At 35.7% G+C, this 23,685-nt stretch overlaps 1 protein-coding gene across 1 annotated transcript in view; it reads left to right on the forward strand.

The window, feature by feature from the left end:
- puf (ubiquitinyl hydrolase 1 puf) overlaps positions 1 to 23,685 on the forward strand; it is a 1,013,305-nt gene that overhangs the window by 200,954 nt on the left and 788,666 nt on the right. The window contains exons 13-14 of the mRNA XM_090399560.1: positions 8,096 to 8,223; positions 15,996 to 16,085. Coding sequence (XP_090255686.1) covers positions 8,096 to 8,223; positions 15,996 to 16,085 — 218 coding nt within the window. The remainder of the gene's footprint in view (positions 1 to 8,095; positions 8,224 to 15,995; positions 16,086 to 23,685) is intronic.

Here is a 23,685-nt window from a genome sequence, read left to right on the forward strand (position 1 = left end):
TTAGTTCCCATGTTGAATCTGATATCCATGGGTCTCTTGGTTTTCTTATTGGGCCAAGATACGTCTTCGCTGTATCCTGTATTATCATATTGACTCCTTCCTAAAGCATTTATGGTGAGATTTCCTCATTGGTCTCCAAAAAATCATCCAACTAAGTTGATGTTTCTTCTGTGAATCCACTAGGAATTAGTCACAATCTTCTCCATTAGTCACAATCTTCTCCAGGACAAGTATGCACATCAGAGATGCTTGTCTTCCATTGCTGGAGAGCCAGGATGTAATCAATCTGGTGCCTTGACCTATCTATGCTAGCTGAAATTAGTGGATTTAATTAAAATGTACCTGCGAATATATTTGATATAGTGGAGGAAAACAATCAATGGATGATGAAACTGAAATTAGAAACAGTGAAGATAGCTGATCTGCAGTAAGGGCCAAGAAAAGAAAAAGATTAGAGTTGCAAAAAGGAAAAAAAAGAGATAGCAAAGTGACTCAGAAATTTGGGAAAAGAATATGTATCTGTGTCAAAATCTGGAAAAGTAATTCAAGTAAGAGAAATGTGCTCTTATGTACAAACAAATGCATACTTTGTTACAACAAATTTTCCAGTGATCAGAGAAGAAACATTTTTGATAATTATTGGAAGTTTGGTGACTTAGAATGACAATTCACATTTATTGCTGGGAATATGGAACCATGCAACTGCATGGTTAGCCAAGTGGCTATGTGCTTCACAACCATATGCCTGGGAAGGGAGTGTCCTGGGTTCGATTCCCATCGCTAACGTTCAGGAGCTTAGGATCTTTCTCAGACATAGCCAAATTGCTGGTCTTGGGCATGGGCAGCGGAGTTTTTTTCATCCCGCAAGCAGGCAAACTGGCCTTGAGAACTCAACACTTCTACAGACATAGGATACACTGGGAGGCATAGGGCTAACCACCTTATCCTTGTGTACAGTTGCAGTTAAATGAATTGCAAGGTAAAAGAAGAAAAAAGGAAGAAGACAACCGAAGTACAGATACATACTCACAGAAAAACAAAGAAAATTGAATTATTTATTCTACTTTCTGTTAGAAGGGAAAAAAAGTGAGAGTTTGCAAATTATTTTTCAAAAACACACTAGGAATTAAGGATAGACCTATTAGAACTATTTTGCAGGAAAAAAGGTGGTTTTGTTCAATCAGAGAGAAGTGGTAAGCATCTAAAACATTATGGAATCAGTACGGCAATACATTAACTCTATTCCTCATATGGAGAGCCACTACCTATCTGCTAATACTTCTAGAGAATATGTAGATGGAAGTCTGGCCGACTTACATAGAGATTATCAGCAAGTACAGGCTGAAAAGAACTATGTGTGAATCTCATGATGTACTCACATATTTTCAATGAGGAATTTAATATTTCATTTTTTTCTCCCTAAAAAAGATTTATGCAACCTGTGTGAAGCTTATAAAAATGCACTTGAGTATGATGAAGACTTAAAAAAAAAGTATGAAAAACATCAGGAGGAAAAGTTGAGTTGTAAAGCTAAAGAACTAGATAAAAAACTTGTTGATAAGAATTTTGTTTTGGCATTGTTCAGTCTTCAAGCTGTGTGTTGCCTTGCCCTAAGGGCAATTTTTCGATATTTTTACTACAAATCTAAGATAAATCGTTACTTTACAAATTGCAAAATTGGCAATGAAAATGTAGGTTGTTTCTTCTGGCATAAAGGTGAAGGCCACTGCAGTGTAAACGAAATAGGCTCATGTGTATTGAAAGATTTGAAAGGGCAGGGGGGAACTACTTTCATTTATGATGACAACTTGGAATTTTTGTTGTACTCAGATGCTGTGGACAAAACAAAAATCATTATATTATTGCAGTATTCTTTTTTGCTGTAAGAAGATAAAACCACTAGATCACAAATTGTTAATGTGTGGCCAAACTCAGTATGAGGTTGATGCTGCACATTTAGTCATCAAGAAAGAGATAAAGAAATCCCTCAAAAGTGGTCCATTTTATTCTACAACAGTATGCCACTATAATGCAGTGAAAAAAAGTTCTCCATACCAGGTAAATGAGTTAGCTCCTTCAGATTTCCAACTAGAAGCACTTGAGACAAATGATGGAATTATCCATAGATGGAAAAAAAAGCTGACTGTTTAGAATTTATTCACTCAAAACACATTTCACAAAGTTATACTGATGTTTTCAAATCACTGTTTTCTTAAGTTTCTTTGTTCCAGTTTATTTAGTTTTTTTTTCTTTTTTAAGTTATTATGCATAGCTATTTTTTATATACAACTCTGAAGAGTTTATAATAAGTTTAATGAGCATAAGGTTTAATAACTATACATTTTCTATTAATATTGTAATATAAATGTTGAAATAAAGTGTAATAAAATGAAAACAATAATTTATTCTATTACCTTTGAAATTGTCATAAATCAAAAAATGAATAGATTGAAAATGGTAAAAATGACACCAATCAAAATAGGGATAATTGTTAGGTGTGTAACGTAACACCATAACAAAATTAATATCTACATTACTTCTAGAGAACTTGCAAAGTACGTTAACTTATGTTTAATAATGCCATAAATAATTAATCTTAAAATACACAAGTTTCTTTCTTCTCTTCTGAACAATTTAATATTTTGACTTGTGTCACTTTTCTTGTGGGGGTGTAATATATGTATATAAGTTGACTTTGCTTGTTTATGAGTATGTGATTAAGAGTTTATAAGACAGAATACTGGAAGAATATGATAACATTTATTTTAATTGACAATATGTTTCATCCTAATTGCACAGGATTTCTTCAGGTATAAACATCCAAAGTAATAAACTAATAACAGCAAGGACTAACAAGAGACCAACATTATTTTAAAATCTCTCTAATTGTATGCTGCATTGTTAAGAACATTATGCGTGTTTACATTCATGTGCACGTTTGGCTAATGAAGGCTAGGATGTATTCAGACAAGTTGGTACTTAGGTTTAGATGCTTTTTTTAGGATCTAATTCCATTTCCAAAGACTTCTCACTGTTTTATCAAAGCAACAATGTAATAGTTCCGATTTATTACATACCACTTGATGTCTCATTTGTGAAGCATTTTGTGTCAGCCGAAGATAGCATATGTGATGAAAAAGATGAGTCTTCACTCCTGTGGTATTCAGAATCTTAAACATGTTCTTCAATATGCTGTTCAATTGATTTTTCTGTCTGTCCATAGTAAGATGAATGGCAATCACAACATCCAGATATTGAAGTGGGCTATGTCGAGCTTTTGTGGATCGGAGTAGTGATCTAATCTTGATAAATGGGGTACCCCCTTTATCAAGATGAGAATAGGGTAAATATTACTTTGATTTTATATTCCTTAAGTATTTTTGCCAGTTTTATGGAAATAGAGCTAATATGTGGAAGCATTATGAATTTTCTGTTTTTCTTCTTTATTAGAAATTTCTAGTCTCATGTTGGTTGATAGTCTGGAAATGATGTAGTCATTACAGCTATTTTGAATGAAAGTGTTTTTTTAGTTGAAGTTCTTTGGTTAGTTCCTCCTTGTGCTCCAAGTGTGGAAATAATACCCAATTTTTGAGGTATATAATGATGGGGAGAGGCATGTAGATATCTATCAGTATGTGTAGGCTTTCAAAATATAGACACTTTTAATTTTTCCAATTCCTTATTTAGTCAAAGGTCCAGAAATGGGAGCAAACAATTAAATACTAATTCATAGGTGAATTTTATGTTAGGGTGTTTGACAGTTCAGACAGACACATGCACATTATTTTGAAAGAAGTCAACAGACAATGTACAAGGGACATCCAGAAAGTAAGTTCTGTTTTTAAAAATTTTCACTGCAGCGCTGTGATCGCAATGGTACTCATGTGTGCTGAGTTGACAATATGTTTCATCCTAATTGCACAGGATTTCTTCTTGGTGTGTGTTTATAATGTCCAAGAAAATCGAATCACTCACCGCGTGTGAAATTAGGTCAGTTATCCGTTTCTTGAATGCAAGGAACGTTAAAACAGCTGAAATTCCTCGGCAAATTATTAAGGTTTATGAATAACACACAATGAGTGATTCAGTAGTGCGAAGATGAGCAAGACTTTTTAATGAAGGAAGGACAGCTGTGCACAATGATGAACAGAACAGGCGACCATCTTTAGTGATTGATGATTTGAAACCCTTAAGAAACTGCGTCATGCGATCCAGAATAAACAATGTGGCATGCTTACCAGGGCGCGTTTTGATTCATGATAACACCCACCCACACACGGCTGGTGTAACACAACTACTTCTTGCCACCTTTGGCTCGGAAAAATTCCATCACCCTCCATATAGTCCTGACCTTGCGCCAAGCGACTTTCACCTGTTCAGACATCTGAAATCGTTCCTTGGTGGCTGGTGGTTTCAAGACGATGATGAAGTCAAAGAAGCAGTCCATATATAGTTGCATCATAGGCAGCAACCTTCTACGACGAAGGTATACAACTCTTGGTGCCCTGTTATGATAAGTGCATGAACGATGGCAGAAATTATGTAGAAAAGTAGTCAAAGATGTCTACTTTAATTTCAGTAAAGTTTGTTTTGTAAGTATACCATATATGTCAGTTCATAGGATGACTGGCGTATAAGACGAGGCCTAAATTTTAGGCTATTTTTAGGTTTTAAGCTTCTTCTTTCTTGTATTAATGCAACTTTAGGTATTATTGTTATATCTGTTATTTTTTTTGCATAGCATAGATTTAGTATTTATGCAAATTACCCTAATTAAAAGTGATTAGCCCCAATTTTATATTAATTATTAATTTTGCTTTTCTTTAAAATTTTAGGATTATTAAAATTGTTATCATTAAAATCATGGAACCGGCAACAAAACAAAGAAAGTTTGAAGCTCAATTTAAAATAAGGGTAATTGAAATGGCAAAGTAATCTAATAACTGTGCTGCTGCAAGAAAGTTTGACATAACCTAGAAGATGGTAAGAGAATGGAAGAAGAAAGAAGATATTTTTAAAAATTTGCCAAAGAAAAAATGTGCTATGAGAACGGGGATTACCTGATGGCCGCAACTGGAAAATCACATTGCAGAATCCCATTCTGCAATGTGATATGCTCTAATCAAATTTCTTGTTACAAGAAATATGATTAGAGCATATGTACTAAAATAGTCAAGATTGAATCCGGATGAAAGTATAGAATTTCAAGCTACTTCATGAAAGTGTAATCGTTTTATGAAGAGACAAAATCTGGTAATACGACAAAAAAAAAAATAATAAAATTGCTCAAAAACTGCCAGCAGATCTTGGCCACAAACTTACCAGTTTCCATAAATTTATTATTCAGTTGAGATAAGAACATAAATTTCTATTGTCAAATATTGGAAATATGGATGAAACTCCTATGAGCTTTGATATGATAAGCAATAAAACAGTGGAGTCTAAAGGTAGTAAGAATATTGCTAGTTCGAAGTACAGGTAATGAAAAAACGGTTGTGTTGTCTTGTTTGGCTGATGGAACCAAGTTAAAACCAATGATCCTCTTCAAACATAAACTAAACCTAAGATAAAATTTCCTTCAAGTGTTTTTGTACATTTTCACAAAAAAGATGGATGAATGAAAATGGGTGTGGAACACTTGACTAAGCGGTATAACGAAGAAACATGGTGTATTAGTATGGGATATGTTTCGTAGTCATTTAACTGAGAATACTAAAAGTCTTCTAGAAAAAAATAATTGCTGTTATACCAAATGGTTTAACTTCTATATTGCAGCCACTAGACGTCTGCTTGAACAAACAATTTAAATTTAAAGATGACATGTGAGAAGAGTGGAATAATTGGATGTTGACTGGTGAAAAAAAATCATTTACAAACAGTGGATCTATATGTGCTGCATCACTTGATATGTACATTTTCACAAATAAGGGATCAAAGTATGGAATAAAGTAAAAGTAGAGACTGTAATAAAATCATTTAAAAAGTGTGGCATCTCTAATCTTATGGATAGTACGGAAGATGATTTGTTGTGGGACACTGATGACGATGAAAACGAAATCAATTCACCAGATTCGAACTGGGATTCATATGACGATTATTTAGTTCTTAGATCATTTAGATCAAAATAGTTCTTCAGATTCATTGAAATGAATCTGAAGAACTATTTTCAACAGATGATGAAAATTAACATGAAAATTGAGGTTAATAATTATTATTTGTTTTTAAGACTTACATCTGTTGTAATATTTTAATTAAATTTATGTAACAAAAAATTAATCTGATTTGTTTATAAACACTGCCTATTTTCTTATATAATGATGTATTGTAACTACCTAAATGTTCATCCAAGAAATTAAGCTTTCTTTTTTATACATGCCATATAAGATGACCCATGATTTCGAGGGTTTTTTTGTAGTATTTAAGAGGCGTCTTATACACCAACATATATGGTATTTTTGTTTCTCTGACATCCCACCAGAACTTACTTTCTGGATCTCCCTCATAGTATGAGGAACAAACAGCCATGGCACCCACTTAATAAGATGTAGGAGCTCCTTTTGCTGCAGTGACTGCAGCAATCCTACAGGGCATACTTTCCACAAGATGTTCTGTAAAATGTTGTGGACTGTTGTGGGGAAGATGTTCCTTGACCTCTCCCAAGCTACAGTGCATCCCACAGATGTTCAATAGGGTTGAGATCAGGTCTCTGTGGAGGCCAGTTAGGTGTGGTGATGTTCACGTCGACAAACTATGCAATTGCAGCAGCACCAGCCTTATGATGTGGTGCATTATCTTGCCAAAAGAGACAATGGCTAGTTCCATAGAAACATCACAAAGAATGAGGAATTGCATCATCCAAAATGTTCAGATACGTTTCAGAGTTCAGTGTTTGTGGCACCATAAATAGAGATCCAAAGCCAGATCTGGAAAAACAGGCCTATAATGCCACCTTTGAATTTCATAGTTGGGGTTACACACACTGTGTAAGAGACATTCACTGGGCCACACCCAACCATCTGTTTCGTAGATGATGTGGCGTGTTTCGTCGCTCTATAACACAGCTTTCCAAGCTTCCACATTCCGCTCTAGATGCTCTTTGCACCACTGAAGATGAACTACATGTTGGTTTGGGTAATATAGGGCTTGCATATTGCGCTCTTCCCATGGAAACTCATGTTGTGAGCCTCGGTTCTGAATGTTTTTGTGCAGATTTGTGTTCCAGTCGATGCCCATTCGATGTGTCGGCTGAGAAATGCTGGTTTTTATATTGAGGGTTGTTGTGGTTATAGCCTTTCAGCTGTTTAGGGACAGCTATATATATATATATATATGCCACCATCTAGGGAAATGACTATGAGCAAGGTGGTTTCCCCATTGTCCTCCTTGCCATACTATATCCTATGGCTGTATCCTGTGTGTTCACAGGGCTGGTTTGCCTGCTTGCAAAATGAAAAAACCCCAGATAAACTGGTGGAAAAAACCATGCTGTCCATATCCAAGACCAGCTAACTTTGCTATGGCTGAGTAAGATCCTTAAGCTCCTCACGTCGTCGACGGGAATCGAATTTAGGACACTCCTTCCCCAGGCATATGGTTGCGAAGCACGTAGCCAGTAGGCTAACCACATGGACTATATTGAGGGTACATAATCAGTAAATTATAAGTATGATTTGAAGGTATGATCATCAAATCATACCTTCAAGTCGGTGAGAAAATTTCGCATACAAAATGAAAGTGGCATATTCAATTTTCAGTTCAACTCTGTTATGAACATTTTGCTTATATATTTGCATAGCACACTATCTACCAAAACTAAAATGAAATGCCTGCTTGTAATTGTTAGCCTCTTTAACAGTGATACTTAAAGTTTTAAGAATTACTTTGTTGATCTGAGACCCTACTCATGAGTTTGTTAAAGAGAATTCATATTGTTTCTGCTCTAAAAATGTTGTTACATAAACCATCTCATAACCTCTTTCATGTTCCATTTTTATTTGAGGATTGATAAGATTAACAAGATTTTAATTGATTTGCTTTTCAACAGTTAATATACAGATAAATCTTTTGTGTGCTAATGTAGAAATGTATTTAATAGGTACAGCTTGGTGAAGGGTTGGCAGTAGAAGCTGAAAAAGTTCTTTGTAATTTAGTATGCTTTTCAACTGATAAGATGATACGAATGAAATTCATAGAAGGATGTTTAGACAATTTAGCTAATAACAGGTATGCAGATCTTTTTTAGGATAGCAGAATTTTCTGTAATCAAATTTTGAACTTTATAATGTTTAAATTAAAGATGCCAAGAAATTATATTCTTGATTTATCCTTTATCCAAGTTTAAGGAAGCAGTTTGCACGTGAAGTATATTCATGACTAAGCTACTTGTATAATAGAGGCTAATAACTTTACATGTTTATAATGTTTAATTTTACACCTTTTTAGAATTGTGAGCTTTCAGTACCATAACTTTGCACATCCACTTGTTACTTCATTGTTAGCAGAAGATTTTCTAAAAATTACATGGAATTCAAGATTACACTTAAACCTTAATATTGTGATTATTTAGTTATTCTGATTATTTTCTGATTTCGATAAAGTTTGTTATATAGCATGGTAGTGATAAAAGTAAATACAGTTAAAGGATTATTATGAGCAACAAATTATGTGCTGTATCAAATTTTTACAATAGCATATAATGGGTAAAAAGTTGTTAGCTTTCCATTGTTCATTATACTTTGCATTGCATTTTGTGTTACATTTTTCATAATTGTCACTTAAAACATGTTTATCTGCATGTACACTTAGTGTATACACAATTCTGTTGATGTTCCCTTGGTTCCCTTGGCACCTTCTTTTAAAAAAATCATAGCAGTGCTGGGTTGTCTCTTGGACTTGTGTGTGTGCGTGCATGCATGCATGCACACTTACACATGCAAAACATACAAAGAAATGTATTATATTCAAAGCTATGTTATATACAATTGTAAAATTATACAAATACAAAATTATATACAATGCATTATATATAAAATATACAAAGACAAGTAATGTTATGATCAATTACTTATTTAAATTCTTGGTCTGACCTGCACCTCAGATTTTTCCTATCACAACCATATTTCAACTATAGCTTCTGCAGCCACCAAAAAACTTGTGTACTTTTTCGCACAAGACACTACTTCACAGCTGCTAACTCTATACAAAGCCAAAATCCACCCAGCCATGGAATATTGCTCCCATATTTGAGGTGGTGCCCCAAAATTATCTCTAAGATTGCATGATTCTATCCAGAAGAGGGCAATCTGGGTAATTAATGATCCCTCTCTCACATACCCACTTCAATTCCTCTCTCATAGATGTTCAGTTTCTGCCTTGTGTCTCTTCTACAGATACTTTCATGGACAGTGCTTTGTTGAATTGGCCACTATTATTCCTCCAATCTCCCCCAAAATCATTAAAACAAGAGCCACTGCTAACTAACACCCCTTTTAGAGTTCATCTTGAAATTCACCAAACCAATTTCACTGCCTCCTCTTTTATTCCATCTACTTCTGTCCTTTAGAACAATCTTTCCCACTCTGCCTTCCCCAAAAATTACAACCCTTGCTGTTCAAGCCAAATGTGAACAGATTCCTCCTTTCCTCTTGCCCACACATGGTACTGGTGTGCTATGGGTCTTTCGTCCCTTCGTGTGTGTGGGCCAGGTAAAGAAGTTTGCTTTTTACTCCTTTTTTTTTAAATATAACGACAGAATGTGTTGATTCAGAATTATTATATACAAGTTATATAAACTAAAACAGTCAGTTCTGCTTTGCGTAGCAGTTAACAAAGCAGAATACAATGAAATGGAATGCAGTTGGAATAAGGGCAACCACATACTGCTGTTCAGGTTGTGTGCAGAGCACAAAGATGTCACACCTAAGGGGCACCATTCATATTGTAGACATCTTTTCTGAAATTTTTCCTATCATGGTCAATGTATCCCTCTTCTTCAACTTATGTGAGAGGAATGAGTTTGATAATCATGCTTTAATTTTTCAACTGCTGTCAAAATATGTTTTACTATACAACTACTTCTGCCTTTAATGAAACATTGGAATGTATTGAAAATGCCGTTACCAAACGTAAATTTGAAACCAATTTGCCTTTGTATCCCTGTCTAAATGCCTTCCTGACAAAGTCATCAGCTCTTTCTCCCAGAGATTTAACAAAAACTGCCTAGAATGTTCATTGAAATAGCTGAGGGATACTGGTTTGTAGCAGAACATTATAGCATAGAGAGGTTATCACACACTAAATCATGAACAGTATATGCAAAGCTTTCTAGATCCATTTTCCCTAAACTTTAGTACTTGGGGGGGGGGGGGGGTGTAGAGAGAGAGAGAAAAGTCCCAATTTTAAACAATGTATTCTGACTTCCAGTAAGTGCATTCTTCAAATTGTTTTCTTCAAGGTACATCATGCATATCTGCCAACCACAATATGGGTTGCTGCAAAAGACTTACTGTTAGATGATCCTGCAACTTGTCACTTTTGTAAAGAACCAGAAATGAACAAAGTGAGGCCTTAATGAATATTCAATATACATAATGCTCGTGAAAGCATACCCCCCATTTATCATAGCACAATATTCTGTCATGGAATTTAATTTAGTGTTGTAATTAAATTCACTTGTCTTTGTCTCTTTAAAGAATTAAAGTCATGTAATTCATTTTGTAAAATATTGTTGCTAAAATGAATTATGACTTTAATTCTAATTGCGCAATCTACTGTGTTATCAGAGCTTGTCTCTGATAACTTGTGTGGCAAGTGGATTTCTAGAACCCTGCTCCTGGGGATGTATGTGCCATTACAGTCTTTTAGCCTGCTTTACTTTTCATAAAATAATGTTTCTATTAATACTATTCCTTTAAATGTTTAGTATTTGTATTATTTCTGTGTTTACTTTTCAAATAAAATTATTTAAAACATAAAGGGATTTTGTTCAAAAATCACTTTCCATGATATGTCAAATCTATCTCATAGAAAAGAACTACTTGTAAGAAGTGATAATAAATATTGCAATGCTATAAATTGAGTTATTATACTTTTGTTAGCAGTATTCTTTGGGAAATAGAGATTATCTAGCAGTATAATATTGAAAACTGTGGCATGCTAAATAGCAATGTGGGAATTGAGTATCAAGATGTTGTGATTAAGCAATGAGGCCCTTCCAGATATAGTAAATGCTTTAAACCTGTTTATGTACGTGGTCTACCTGGAATCCAATCTTGTGATCAAGCCTTCTGAATTATGCAGTGCAGCATTGTAAAATCTTTCTACCTACATATTTGAGCATTTCAGTTGATTGTGATCAGTATCATCTGCCCTCTCCATGTTTTATATTTATGATGACTTTTATCTTTAATCTCTTTATGTTCAGTTTATGCCACCTTTATCATCTTTGATTCCTTTTACAGTACTCTCCTCCACTTCTGAGCTTTTTCATTAGCTTCCAGAATTTGTTATCTTTCTGATATATATTTTTTGCATTCATACCAATCTTTCCATGACTTTTGTTTAACTACTTTTACATATTGCTTCACTTTCTTAATTTTTCTCTGTAAGATTATTTTTTTTTTGAAAATTATGAAGCTGATATGAAATAACATTTATCACTATACTAGAATTGAAGCTTTTCATAATTAGAAAACAAAGACACAGTGTTTTTTTCTTTTAGCAATCCTCTCACTACAGATCAGTCAATCGATTTTCCCAGTCTGCTGGATAGTCAGGAGATTACTGTTTATATTCAGAATGATCCATACAATTTTTGTTTAATTTTTGAAATTAAAAAGGTGTTGGAGTGGCTTATATTGTGTTAGGCCACTCTGAGTCATAGTAGTTTGCGTAATGATATTTTTTTGTCATCAAGGAAAGCGGTTTAAATTAGAAGCATGGTAGGAATGGGGGTAAAGTAAATATTTAAAAATAAATGGAATCATGATTATGCATGTAGTTCTGGACATATAGTATGTTGAAAATATCAAGCATACTAGTTCAAAAATAGAGCTTAAACCAAATTCAAATTGTACGTGACGTCGTTGCATTTTTGTTAGCACATTATGTTGAAATGTTGCACTTCCTGCAATAGATACTTTCATCCAGATAATATACTATTTTGCTACAGAGTTCTCATTATGAAGGTGTATGATACCTGGAACATTTAAGTGACTTCTTTCTGCTTCATTGACTTGCTTATTTTTCTGATTTCAACCATTTGAACACTTATCAAAGGATGTAGAATGAGAAGTCAGATGAATTGATCCACTCCAAGCTGCCCCTAAATTGGAGATGTTATCTTATTATCTGTCAAGTAAAATTTTGGAAGTGGTTTTTGGACATATAAGTAAAGTAGACATGTTGTTGTTTATTTTTTAATGGTATATATTAGAACACAGAAAAATAAGTAAATAATTAATTTATTAATTTATTACTGATATTTCGCTGGTGTTATAACCAGCATCTTCAGAGCACAAAAACACAGTTTGTCACAATATGCGAGACTATAACAACATAGTGTAATCAACGGACTAGTTAAACAAAATTGTAGCAGCAACACAAAGACTAGAGTCCTGATTTTGGTGCCCTCTATCTGGGAAAAAAAAAAAAAAATTTGAAGCTATCATGTTAAAAAATAAACAACATGTACGACGAACACACAAGTCTGTCCACACGTTTAAGGATTCTTCACGGAGAAGATATCCTACGTAAGACATGGCGATATGGTAAGTGGAAGTTAAAATTGGCACGGCAACTGAACAGGTTAGCCTTCTTAAAGATGTGCTGAGACACCAATTTAATACTGAACTGTGTTAAAATCAAAAACAAGTTCTACTCGGCCAAAGCCCAACACATTTATAAACGAGCAAGTGTAGCGCTGTTACGTGAATAGATCAACGCCACTCATCAGGAATTAGCAAAATCAAATTCAACCATCAACGCACTACGTGAATCACTATATAATATTCTGAATATGGAACTATGGGAGATCCTAGATAACATCACCGATGCAACGGTTAAAAAAAAGAATTCAACATAGTCAAAAACCAACACCAAAATAAGTTTGAAAATCTTCAAGAACGCAGCACTATACAACGACCGCAATTACAACGAGACCTCATCGTCGTGAATTTATCTTCGCTCACCTTAAGCAAAGAAGCCACTAGTGCTTTAAGTTGAGGGCACAATTATGCCGTGACTCCCAAACAAGTTCCAAAAGCTGAAATAATGTCATCCATCGAACGGGGAATATACGACCTGCCTCCAACAATAGCCAGCAACATACATTTAGATGTGGCCAACACCCTAATGAAGTCTAAGCCTCCCAAAAATAATATCCCGCATAAGGAAATCATTGCTGTAAAAAAGCAAAGGGAATGCAACCGTGGTGATGGACACAACAGAATATGAAAACAAAATGCACACACTGTTACAAGATCAGTCAACATACAAAATTATAGATCGCAATCCCATCAACACACAAAAAAATAAGGCATGTAAATTATTGAAAAAAAGTCACTTCCTGGCCCAAAGATACAGTAAACAAACTCAAGCCCTTCCATGTTAAAACACCTAGGATTTATGGAGCACCAAAAATTCACAAACAAGGTACACCCTTATGCCCAATTGTGGACAGTATAAATAGTCCCACATACAAACTGGCTAGACATTTAGCTAAGCTTCTAGCCACTCTCACAAACAATTCTCCCTCCTTTGTCAAAAATTCAGCCCACCTAAATAGCTCAGACTTAGTGGTAAGCTTTGATATCACCTCACTATTCACAAATGTACCACTAATAGAAACCCTCAATCTACTGACTGAAGTTACACCCCCCCCCCTCGCGATATATTTGAACTATTCAAATTCACAATACATGCAGGATATTTCACATGGAAAGGGAAAATATACAAACAAATAGATGGGATAGGCATGCCCCCCCCCAGCCAACTTTTACATAGAACACCTGGAAAAACTAGCAATCAATACAGCCACTCTCAAACCAACACTTTGGCTACACTATATTGACGATGTGCTTGCTATTTGGCTACATGGCCCAGAGACATTGAAAACATTCTTAGCACATTTAAATAGCCAACATCCAAAAATCCACTTTACAATGGAACTGGAAGCTATTAACTGTCTGCCCTTCCTGCTGGATACACTTATCACACATCTTCCAGATGGTTCCTTATCATTTTCAGTTTTTAGAAAACCCACACATACAGGGAGATATTTACACAAACAATCATACCATCACCCTTCTCAACAATATGGCATTTTAAAAATGCTAACCCACAGAGTGAGAGCAATCTGTTCTAATGACAATACTCTTGCTGCTGAACTGGCTCACCTATGCCACATTTTCTTGGCCAATGGCTGTAATTCCCACAAGATAAACAAAATACTAAATGCTCCTAAGAAACCCCTCCCACTATCCACCACAGAGAACTACAACAAAACAGTCACAATTCCATACATTAAAGGATAGCATTCCCCCTTTATCACATCCAGGAGCCTACAAAGTACCCTGCTCATGTAATCAAGCTTACTACAGTCAAACAGGAAGAACTGTGAACATCTGCATCAATGAACACAAAAGATACATCCGACATTGTCACTATGGCAAGTCAGGCCTAGCAGACCATACTCTGGATACCCCTGCACACAGGATCAACTGGAAGAACACAAAAGTACTGCACAGAAGCTCTTACAAGTCGGAGAGATTGTTTTTAGAAGAACAATCTCTCCGACTTGTGAGAAGCCCTGAAACACACTCCAAATCTCAACAAATATGGCTGTATAAATTTACCTAAAATCTGGGAGACAGTCATCTTAAGAAAAAACTAGTACTGTTTTTTTTTTTTCCCTCTGTTTAGGACTCTAGTCTTATGCAATAGCTGCAATTGTTTTTTAATCCCCCCCCCCCCCCCCCCCCCCCCCCGATAGAGGGCATCAAAATCAGGACTCTAGTTTTTGTGTTGCTGCTACAATTTTGTTTAACTGGTCCGTTGATTACACCATGTTGTTATAGTCTCGTGTATTGTGACAAACTGTGTTTTTGTGCTCTGAAGATGCTGGTTATAACACCAGCGAAATATCAGCAATAAGTTAATAAAATATATTTACTTATTTTTCTGTGTTCTAATATATACCGTTAAAAATAAACAACATGTACGACGAACACATAAGTCTGTCCACACATTTAAAGTAGACATTAATCACCTTTCTGTAAGATTTATCTGCTGTTTTGCAGATTTATTTATTTATTAATAAAACTCTAGGCAGAACAGCCTAGAGTTTTAGTAGAAAGCATAAATCTGACATTCTAAATAATTTGCATTGATCTTTGTTATGTTTTCATCATTTTTCATATATTTCTCTTAAGATCTACTATAAGCTGTCTTTATGGTGTCAACTTGATAGTCACTATGTATCAACAGTTTTTTTCTGGAAAAATTAATGTGAAATTTCCTCTATAATATTTACATTTTGATTTAATTATGTAGATTACTGCAAGAGCATTAATTGAGTCATCATTTGAGATTAATCTTTTGACCAAGTTTTCTGAATTATGCACATCCCAATTCTGAATTAAAATGATTAAATGATGTAAAGGAAGAAAAAAAAAATCAATTTGATACTATACATTGATGAATAGCATATTACAGAGAATGTTTATATGCAAGTTACTCCATAGGAGAAGAAATGCATAAAGTTAAGATGATTATTAAGTGGAGAACTAATATAGAAGATTGTTGAAGAAAGAGTAAAGTATATTGGAAAAGTGATTAGGATTATCTGTATTCTGGTATACTTGAAAGCTTGCTTGTATTTATTTTTAATGTTTGAATAACATTTGAAACCCATTTTTACATTATAAGAAGATTACATGTTAAAGAAATTAATATATTTATATTGATAGATTTATTTATTTATTTTTTTGAAATATTAGGTCTGTTCTTATATCACTACGTCTTCTTCCAAAGTTATTTGGGTCTTTTCAACAGTTCAGAAGTGGAAGCGACACTCATTCAGTTACAATGTAAGCTTTTACTGAATATTCTTAGCTGCTCTTATTTAATTTTATAAATATATTATTATTATTATTATTACTATTATTACGGGCAACTCCAGGGAGTCATTGGACTCATCGAGGGAGGCCCCAAATCATATTCATCACAACTATTTGACATTCATACAGTATCTATCATACCCCGCCTTAAACTCATTCACTGTCACAGACTCAGGGAGCGCATTCAACTCATTCACTACTCTAAAAGTAAAGAACCCAGCTCTAACACCTTTACTAACCACACTTTTGCCCAGTTTCCATGGATGTCCCCTAGTCCTCCCACAACCAGCCCTGTTCTCAAAAATATCTTCTGAATTAATTTTATAGAAACCCTTCAGTAATTTGAATGTCTCAATCATATCTCCCCTCCTCCGCCTATCAACCAATTTTTGCAACCCACAAATCCTCAACCTGTTCTCATACGGTTCATTCCACAGACCTGCTATCATCTTGGTCACTTGCCTCTGGATCCTCTCCACCTCCTCCCCATCAAGAAGAAACCTAGGTGACCAAATCTGAGCACAGTAGTCTAGATGGGGTCTTATCAAGGCTCGATACAGAGGAACAATAACCTGCTTGTCTCTGCTTGTCATCGTATTCTTCAGCAACCAAGTGATTTGATGAGCTGTTTTGGTCACTTTTGCAATGTTTCCCCTAAATTTCAATTCCTTATCTACCAACACTCCTAAATCTCGTGCCTCATCAATTTCCTGGAGCACGGTTCCACCAATGCAGTAAACTGCCGCCAATCTTTTCACCCCAAAATGCATAACCTTACATTTTGCCACATTAAACTGACATCCATTCTCCTTAGCCCAGACCTCCAATCTATCCAAATCATCCTGCAAAATTTTGACGTCATCTGCATTCACTATTGCCCTACCCAACTTCGCATCATCCGCAAACAAATGAACTGTTCCTCTCAGATCATTTCCTATATCATTTATGAACAAATTAAACAGCAGTGGTCCAAGAACAGATCCTTGTGGCACACCACTAGTCACAGGCCGTCTTGTGGACTCTACTCCCGAGTAAACCACTCTCTGATATCTCTCCGTCAACCACCCTCCTATCCATCTCACCAACCCTATGTCCATTCCCATATGCTGCAATTTACTGATTAGAATTCCATGTGGAATCCTGTCAAAGGCCTTGGCAAGGTCCAGTAGAATCACCGTAAACCCATTACCCTTATCCAGTTCAGCCGTCACTGTGTTATAATACGTGAGCAAGTTACTGAGGCATGACCTACCCTTCACAAAACCATGCTGTCCCCGATACAGTATCCCATTTTCTTCTATCCAATCTTGTATTTTCCTCTTGACTATTTTCTCTAAGACCTTGACAATGATTCCTGATATGCTAATCGGTCGGTAATTTACTACAGCAGTCTTGGAACCACCTTTATGCAGTGGAACTATTTTCCCCTCTTTCCACCCGCTCGGGACTAACCCAGACCCGAGACTCAAATTAAACAAAATGGTCAAGGGTACTGACAATTCTTTAGCTGCTTCTCGTACAACACGAGCTGGTATACCATCCAATCCCACAGATGTATTGACATTGAGGTTATGCAATAGACTACTCACCTCCACTTCATTAACCACAATTCCCGTATAATCTACTGGTTTATTCGTTTCTGCAATGTCACCACCTGGATGATATACTTTTGCAAAGTGCTCACTCAGTAACTCAACTATCTCAACTGATTCAGTTACCTCCCTACCATCGGCATTCTTTAAAATCAATCTGCCATGTACATTTTTCCTTTTACTTGCTACATATCTAAAAAACTGTTTAGGATTCTCTTTAGCCTGCATGGCCAATGTTCTTTCGTAATCCTTTTTTGCTTTTCTTACCACACTTGTCACCCTTCTGGCCTGCGCTTTATACCGTTCATGTGCCTGAGGATCACCCTTCTCCTTAAATTCCCTCCATAGTAGTTTCTTTTTTTGCAACTCAAGCTTAATGGTGTTATTCATCCATTTAACCCCTACTTGATTTATTAATCGGACTCTAGGTATACAATCAGCCATTGCTTCATGCAAGCACTTCTTAACTACCTCCCATGCACTATCAACTTCTAGTCCTTGTGGTTGTACATGCCATGGCACTGAACCAATCAAACTCCTAAGTTTGTCATACTTTCCAGCCCGATAATTCCACATGTACCCTGTCTTAATTGAAAATTCTACACCTTTAGCCACCTCCCAAGTTAAGACCCTATGATCACTCTCACCGATTGGTGGCAATGTGGTCATATTTGTTACAGCCAAATCCTCAGATGTAATTACTAGGTCAAGCACTCTCTGACCCCTAGTATTTTCCATTACATGCTGTCGCAGATAGTTATCCCTTAATAACCGCATAAAATCCAGTTCCTTCCTCCCGTGTGTCCTCTCCTCACTCCAATCAATGCGACCATAGTTGAAATCTCCCATAATAATCACCCTCCTTCCACCCATTTCTTCTATTTGCTTGTGCATACTGTCACCACCATCTTTTCCATCACCTGGTCTATAGCAGCACCCAATTGTATATTTAGTTCTGCTAGCCACAATCTCACACCAAATGGCCTCAAATGTGCTCTTTTCTCTATCCTGCAATTCAACTTCTATTCTCCTTGGCTGGAGCTCATCAGCTATCATCAACAATACTCCTCCCCCCATTTTATTCTCTCTGTCATTCCTGAACTATACCCATCACATTCAATCCCACTAGTTATATCATCTACAGTCAGCCATGTTTCACTAATACCTATAACCTGTGGTCTGGAAGTGCCAACCATGGCCAAAAACTCTTCCTTCTTGTTCCTAATACTCCTAGTATTAGTGTACATGAATTTAAGACCCCCATTAGCCCCAACCCTACCTTGATGCCTTATATTAACTATCCCACTCAGATTTGTTGTCCTTATTTGCTCTGGCATATTATATTCATTCTTACATTCAACTGCCTCCATAAGGACTGTATCTCTACTCCCCCCCCCTAACAAATCTAGTTTCCCTGAATTTGCACATCCACTACATTCAGCAACACTTTCTCAAGTCTTCTTACACCGTAACCATTCAAATGCAAGCCATCCATCTTATATAGATCCTTTCGCCCATCAAACTCACTCCACACATCCACAAATTCCACACCACTCGTCATACATAACCCACGCATAAAGTCATTTGCAATTATAGCCCTCCTTTTAAACATTTCACTGTCATACCGTGGCAAAAGACTAATCATTCTAACTCTCTCACTCTTTTCTTTTGCTACCTCAAACAATTCATTCAGGTCTTCTATCATTTCCATTTTATCTCCTTTCAAATCATTCGTACCTGCCACAACAATCATTTCTTTCACCCTTTCCTTTTGCTCTCTAATAGACGCAGTTACGTCCTTTATGGTCGCACCAGGTTGGTACGATTTTGTCAAATCCTCTACTAACACAGCTCGTACTAACGAGTCTCCATACAGCACTCTATCCTTCATTTTGTTCATGTTCACATTCATACGTCTATTTTTCCTGTCATACCTTTTATTATTGGTTGGTTCATTCAGTCTACTTTTGTTCATGCATTCTAGCTGCTGTTTTGCTCTTTCTATCGCACTATTCAACAACGCGATCTCACTCAATGCATCTATCTCATCTTTTTTGTTCTCTGAGAAACCATTTATACTATCATTCACACTTTCTACATTCACACTCTCACAATTTTCATGTACAACCTTGCCGTTTCCTGTCATATCCCTGTTTCCTTCATTCTGAAGGTTGACAAAAATATCACACTCATGATCCGAAATACACTTCAATTCCGCATTCTCCCTACATTTTCTACACACATTCAATCCTTTATTATCATCTAACCACACTCCGACCGCACTCCGCAAAGCGTACATTTCACAGCTAGTACACTGACTCATTTCTTTTATGCTACTGTTCTTTGATAACGATGGCGAACCTTCATTACTGGCCGCCATTTTCCTTTGCACAGGTGCCATTATTATCTGTGACGTGTTTTGTCAAATTATACCCTAATCTTTAATAATTATTCAATTAATAAATAAGAGGAAAAAAAGTACAAACATCAGAACATTTAAGTACTAAATATAATTAAATAAAATGAAATATAACTAAATACAGTAACTTAGCTTCGTTTTGTCTTCCACCGTTACGCGTTCGATTCCGACGGTACCAAAATATATTGTATCGCGACAGCAACTAACTTCCAAAAAACAACCACTGAAGTACACTCGTATTCAGAGAAACAATTTAGCACTCAAAAACGTAGAAAAACGGGGAAAAAAGCGGACTATTCACCGATTAAAAATCACTTTCTTCTGCACAGCTCAAATTCACCGCCACGTGCTCTATATAAAATGATATAACTGTATAAAACTATATGAAATGAAATAAAAACTTTAGCCTACTTCTGATACCATGACAAACAGGTGACTCCCACCTACAAAAGGGTGGAAACCTATAGTATTAATGTATTGTGGATGGGAGTTACCCAGTTTTAAAAAAAAGATTTCTTTTGGCAAATTTTTTAAAAGATGCAGAACTTTACATTTCTCCACATTAAACTGACACCCATTATTTTTTGCCCATATTTTCATAAACAAAATTATATAAATTAAAAAAAAAAAAAAAAAAAATATATATATATATATATATATATATATATATATATATAAAGTGTTATTAAAAAAACCCTTGAAACAGGACATAATATAACATTTCCAAACTAGGGAAAAGGAAAGAAAAGTACTCGAATACCTCATTATTATCCTTCTGAAAAATGGTCGGGAACATTGTCAAGGGGCTCTTAGGATTTAAAAATAAAACAGAAGAGTGGCATTTCTCTCCTACATATGGTCTGTAATGGATATCAGAGATATTGCATCTCTTTTCATGAGCGTCACTCCAAAGATTGGTTATGGCAGCAGTACATCATAACATTCTGTTTTTTCCCTTTCTTTTTATTTCACAAGCAATTTTCATTGTTCTTTGCTCTAGTTATTATTGTTATAGGAAATTCTTGGTTTCTTTCCTTTCATGGTCCCTTGGATTACTTTTCTAAGCAGTCCTCCATGCCCCAGGTGGTGTCCAGTTAGGCCCCCCCCCTCTCTTGTTGTTGCTGTCGACTGCTTTTCTTGAACCATGTTTTGAACTTCTTCATTAGTCTTTCTTTCTATCCAACTAATTCTCATCATCCTTTTCCAGCACAAATTTTGCTCCAGAGATAGAGATTGATCTATATCCCAGGATGAGAGGTCTCTAATAAATAACATAAAACAGATTTAACTTGCATTCCTATATGGCAAGTTATTTATGAGAAATCTTGTCTAGAGATTGGAGTGTTGAATTAAGACTTGGGAAAAAAAAAAAAGAAAAAAAGTCCTTTCTTCTGTGTATGTGTGTGGGGAGAGAATTAAGTGTTACTAGTATCAAAATTAACATAGTTATCAGAACTCCATTAAAGAATGCATTTAAAATCTCAAAATTATGGAAACAACTACAGTATTGGAGTAATAACTTTAAAATAATTATCTGATGTTTTGACCTTTATATTACGAATTTCATCAGGAGCATATACAGGGTGTTCGGGATAAATTTGACAGTTTCGTAAGGAAAAAGAAAATCTTCTTTGTATCTATTAAATTTAATGAATTGACAAAAAAACATTACAGGCAGAGTTAATTACAATACTATCAACAAGATTTACTCAAAATAACCACCATTAGCATCGATCACAGCTTCAATTCTGCTTCGGAACCTCGAACAAGCTGATGCTACAGTCTCCCTGGGAAGGGCCGCAAAAACTGTTTTAATTTTATCCATTAACTGGGCTTTTGTATTACTGGAAGTGCGATTGGTGTCTTTTTCAACTGCGCCCCATACAAAATAATCCATGGGGTTAAGGTCTGGGGAGTTTGGAGGCCAAACATTTGGACTGGTGAAGTCGTAGAAATTTTCAGACAACCATTTTTGACTTTTCCCAGAGGTGTGGCAAGGGGCCGAATCCTGCTGCCATACATATGGCCTACCATTGGCTACCCTTGTTATCCAGGGCTTGACTACAGTTAGCAACTCCACGAACAGAGCCCGAATTCCAATGCCAGGGTTCTTCAACACCTGTTCCTGCAGATTTGCGAGGAATTCTGCTGTACGAACGCAATCAGATCGTCTGCTAGGGATCTTTCTTCTTGCTACATCCTCGTAGTCACCATTGCAAGTCTCTAGTTCATGCCTGATTGTTTTTACTGTATTCAGGGAGCATTGGGCAGCAGTCGTAATATCCTTATTTTGATGGCGGGCACGAATCATCATGATACAAGTTATTCTCTTCCATGATTCAGGTGGGTTCCAGCTATCCATCCTTTCTGACATCTTGTATATGAATGAAGAAGGGTCCAAACTTTTAAATGAAGAGAAGTGTGTGTTAATACATGTAACTTACGGAAAAATATAATTAATTATAAATATGTCAAATTTATCCCGAACACCCTGTATATCTACACACACACACACACACACACAAAGATCATTATAAAGTCCTTATGCAGTTTTAAAATTTCATAACTTCCATTCTATACACGATAAAATCAATGTGTGAAAAACATTAGAAATATAATTTAGTGAAGTTATTATTATTCTAATCTAATCCAAAGACTCATTGCAGGAGACCCAACCTATCCACACAATCTATCATACCTCTTCTTGAACCTGTTAACAGACAAAGAATTTACAACTGACTCTGACAACCCATTCCACTCATTCACAACTCTCTAAGCAAAAAATCTACTCCTCACATCTTTACTAACCTCATCTTTTTCCCTACTTCAATCCTATAAAACCCTTTCACTAGCTTAAATGTTTTTATCATATCCCTCTTTTTCTCCTATCAACAGATTTCTGCAAGTTACACACTCTCAATTTATCCTCATAGGGAAGTCCACAAAATACTTACCATTTTGGCTGCATGCCGCTGAATCTTCTTCACCACTTCCTCATCTCCAAGAAATCCAGGAGACTAGATCTGAGCACAGCAATTGAGATGTGGACGTGTCAAAGCCTTATAAAGTGGAACAACAACTTCCTTATCTAAACGTTGCAGGGAATTCTCCATCATTCCTAAGTTCCTTATAGTCAGAGGTCATATCAACTCTATATCAGCTAAAAAAATTTATCTACGCACTTCATTGGCGCTTGTTAGAGAAAGGATCCAACACACGGGATACGAACTTAATAAAAGTGATATTAATTGCCACAAGTTCTTTGATGAAATTTCCAACAACGTAGAATACACCATATGGAATCAATTAGATCAAATGATACAACGCAGTTATGAAAAAACTTTCAAACTTTATAAGGACAAACAAATTAGGAAATTCAATGAACTTTACAAGAAAAAATATCGGACACAAAACAACCTCCCGGATGACAAAGTGATTTTCAATTTGTCAAATCATAGCCTCACAAAAAATGAATCTGATATTCTCAAAAAAGGTTTTAATTTCGCGATTATGCCCAAACACATTCCTAAAATGGATTTTATGTGTGGAATTGAAAAAG

This window comes from Typopeltis vanoorti, chromosome 10, assembly GCF_054136105.1.
Source record: "Typopeltis vanoorti isolate ZY-2024b chromosome 10, IOZ_Tvanoo_1.0, whole genome shotgun sequence".
NCBI lineage: Eukaryota > Metazoa > Arthropoda > Arachnida > Uropygi > Thelyphonidae > Typopeltis > Typopeltis vanoorti.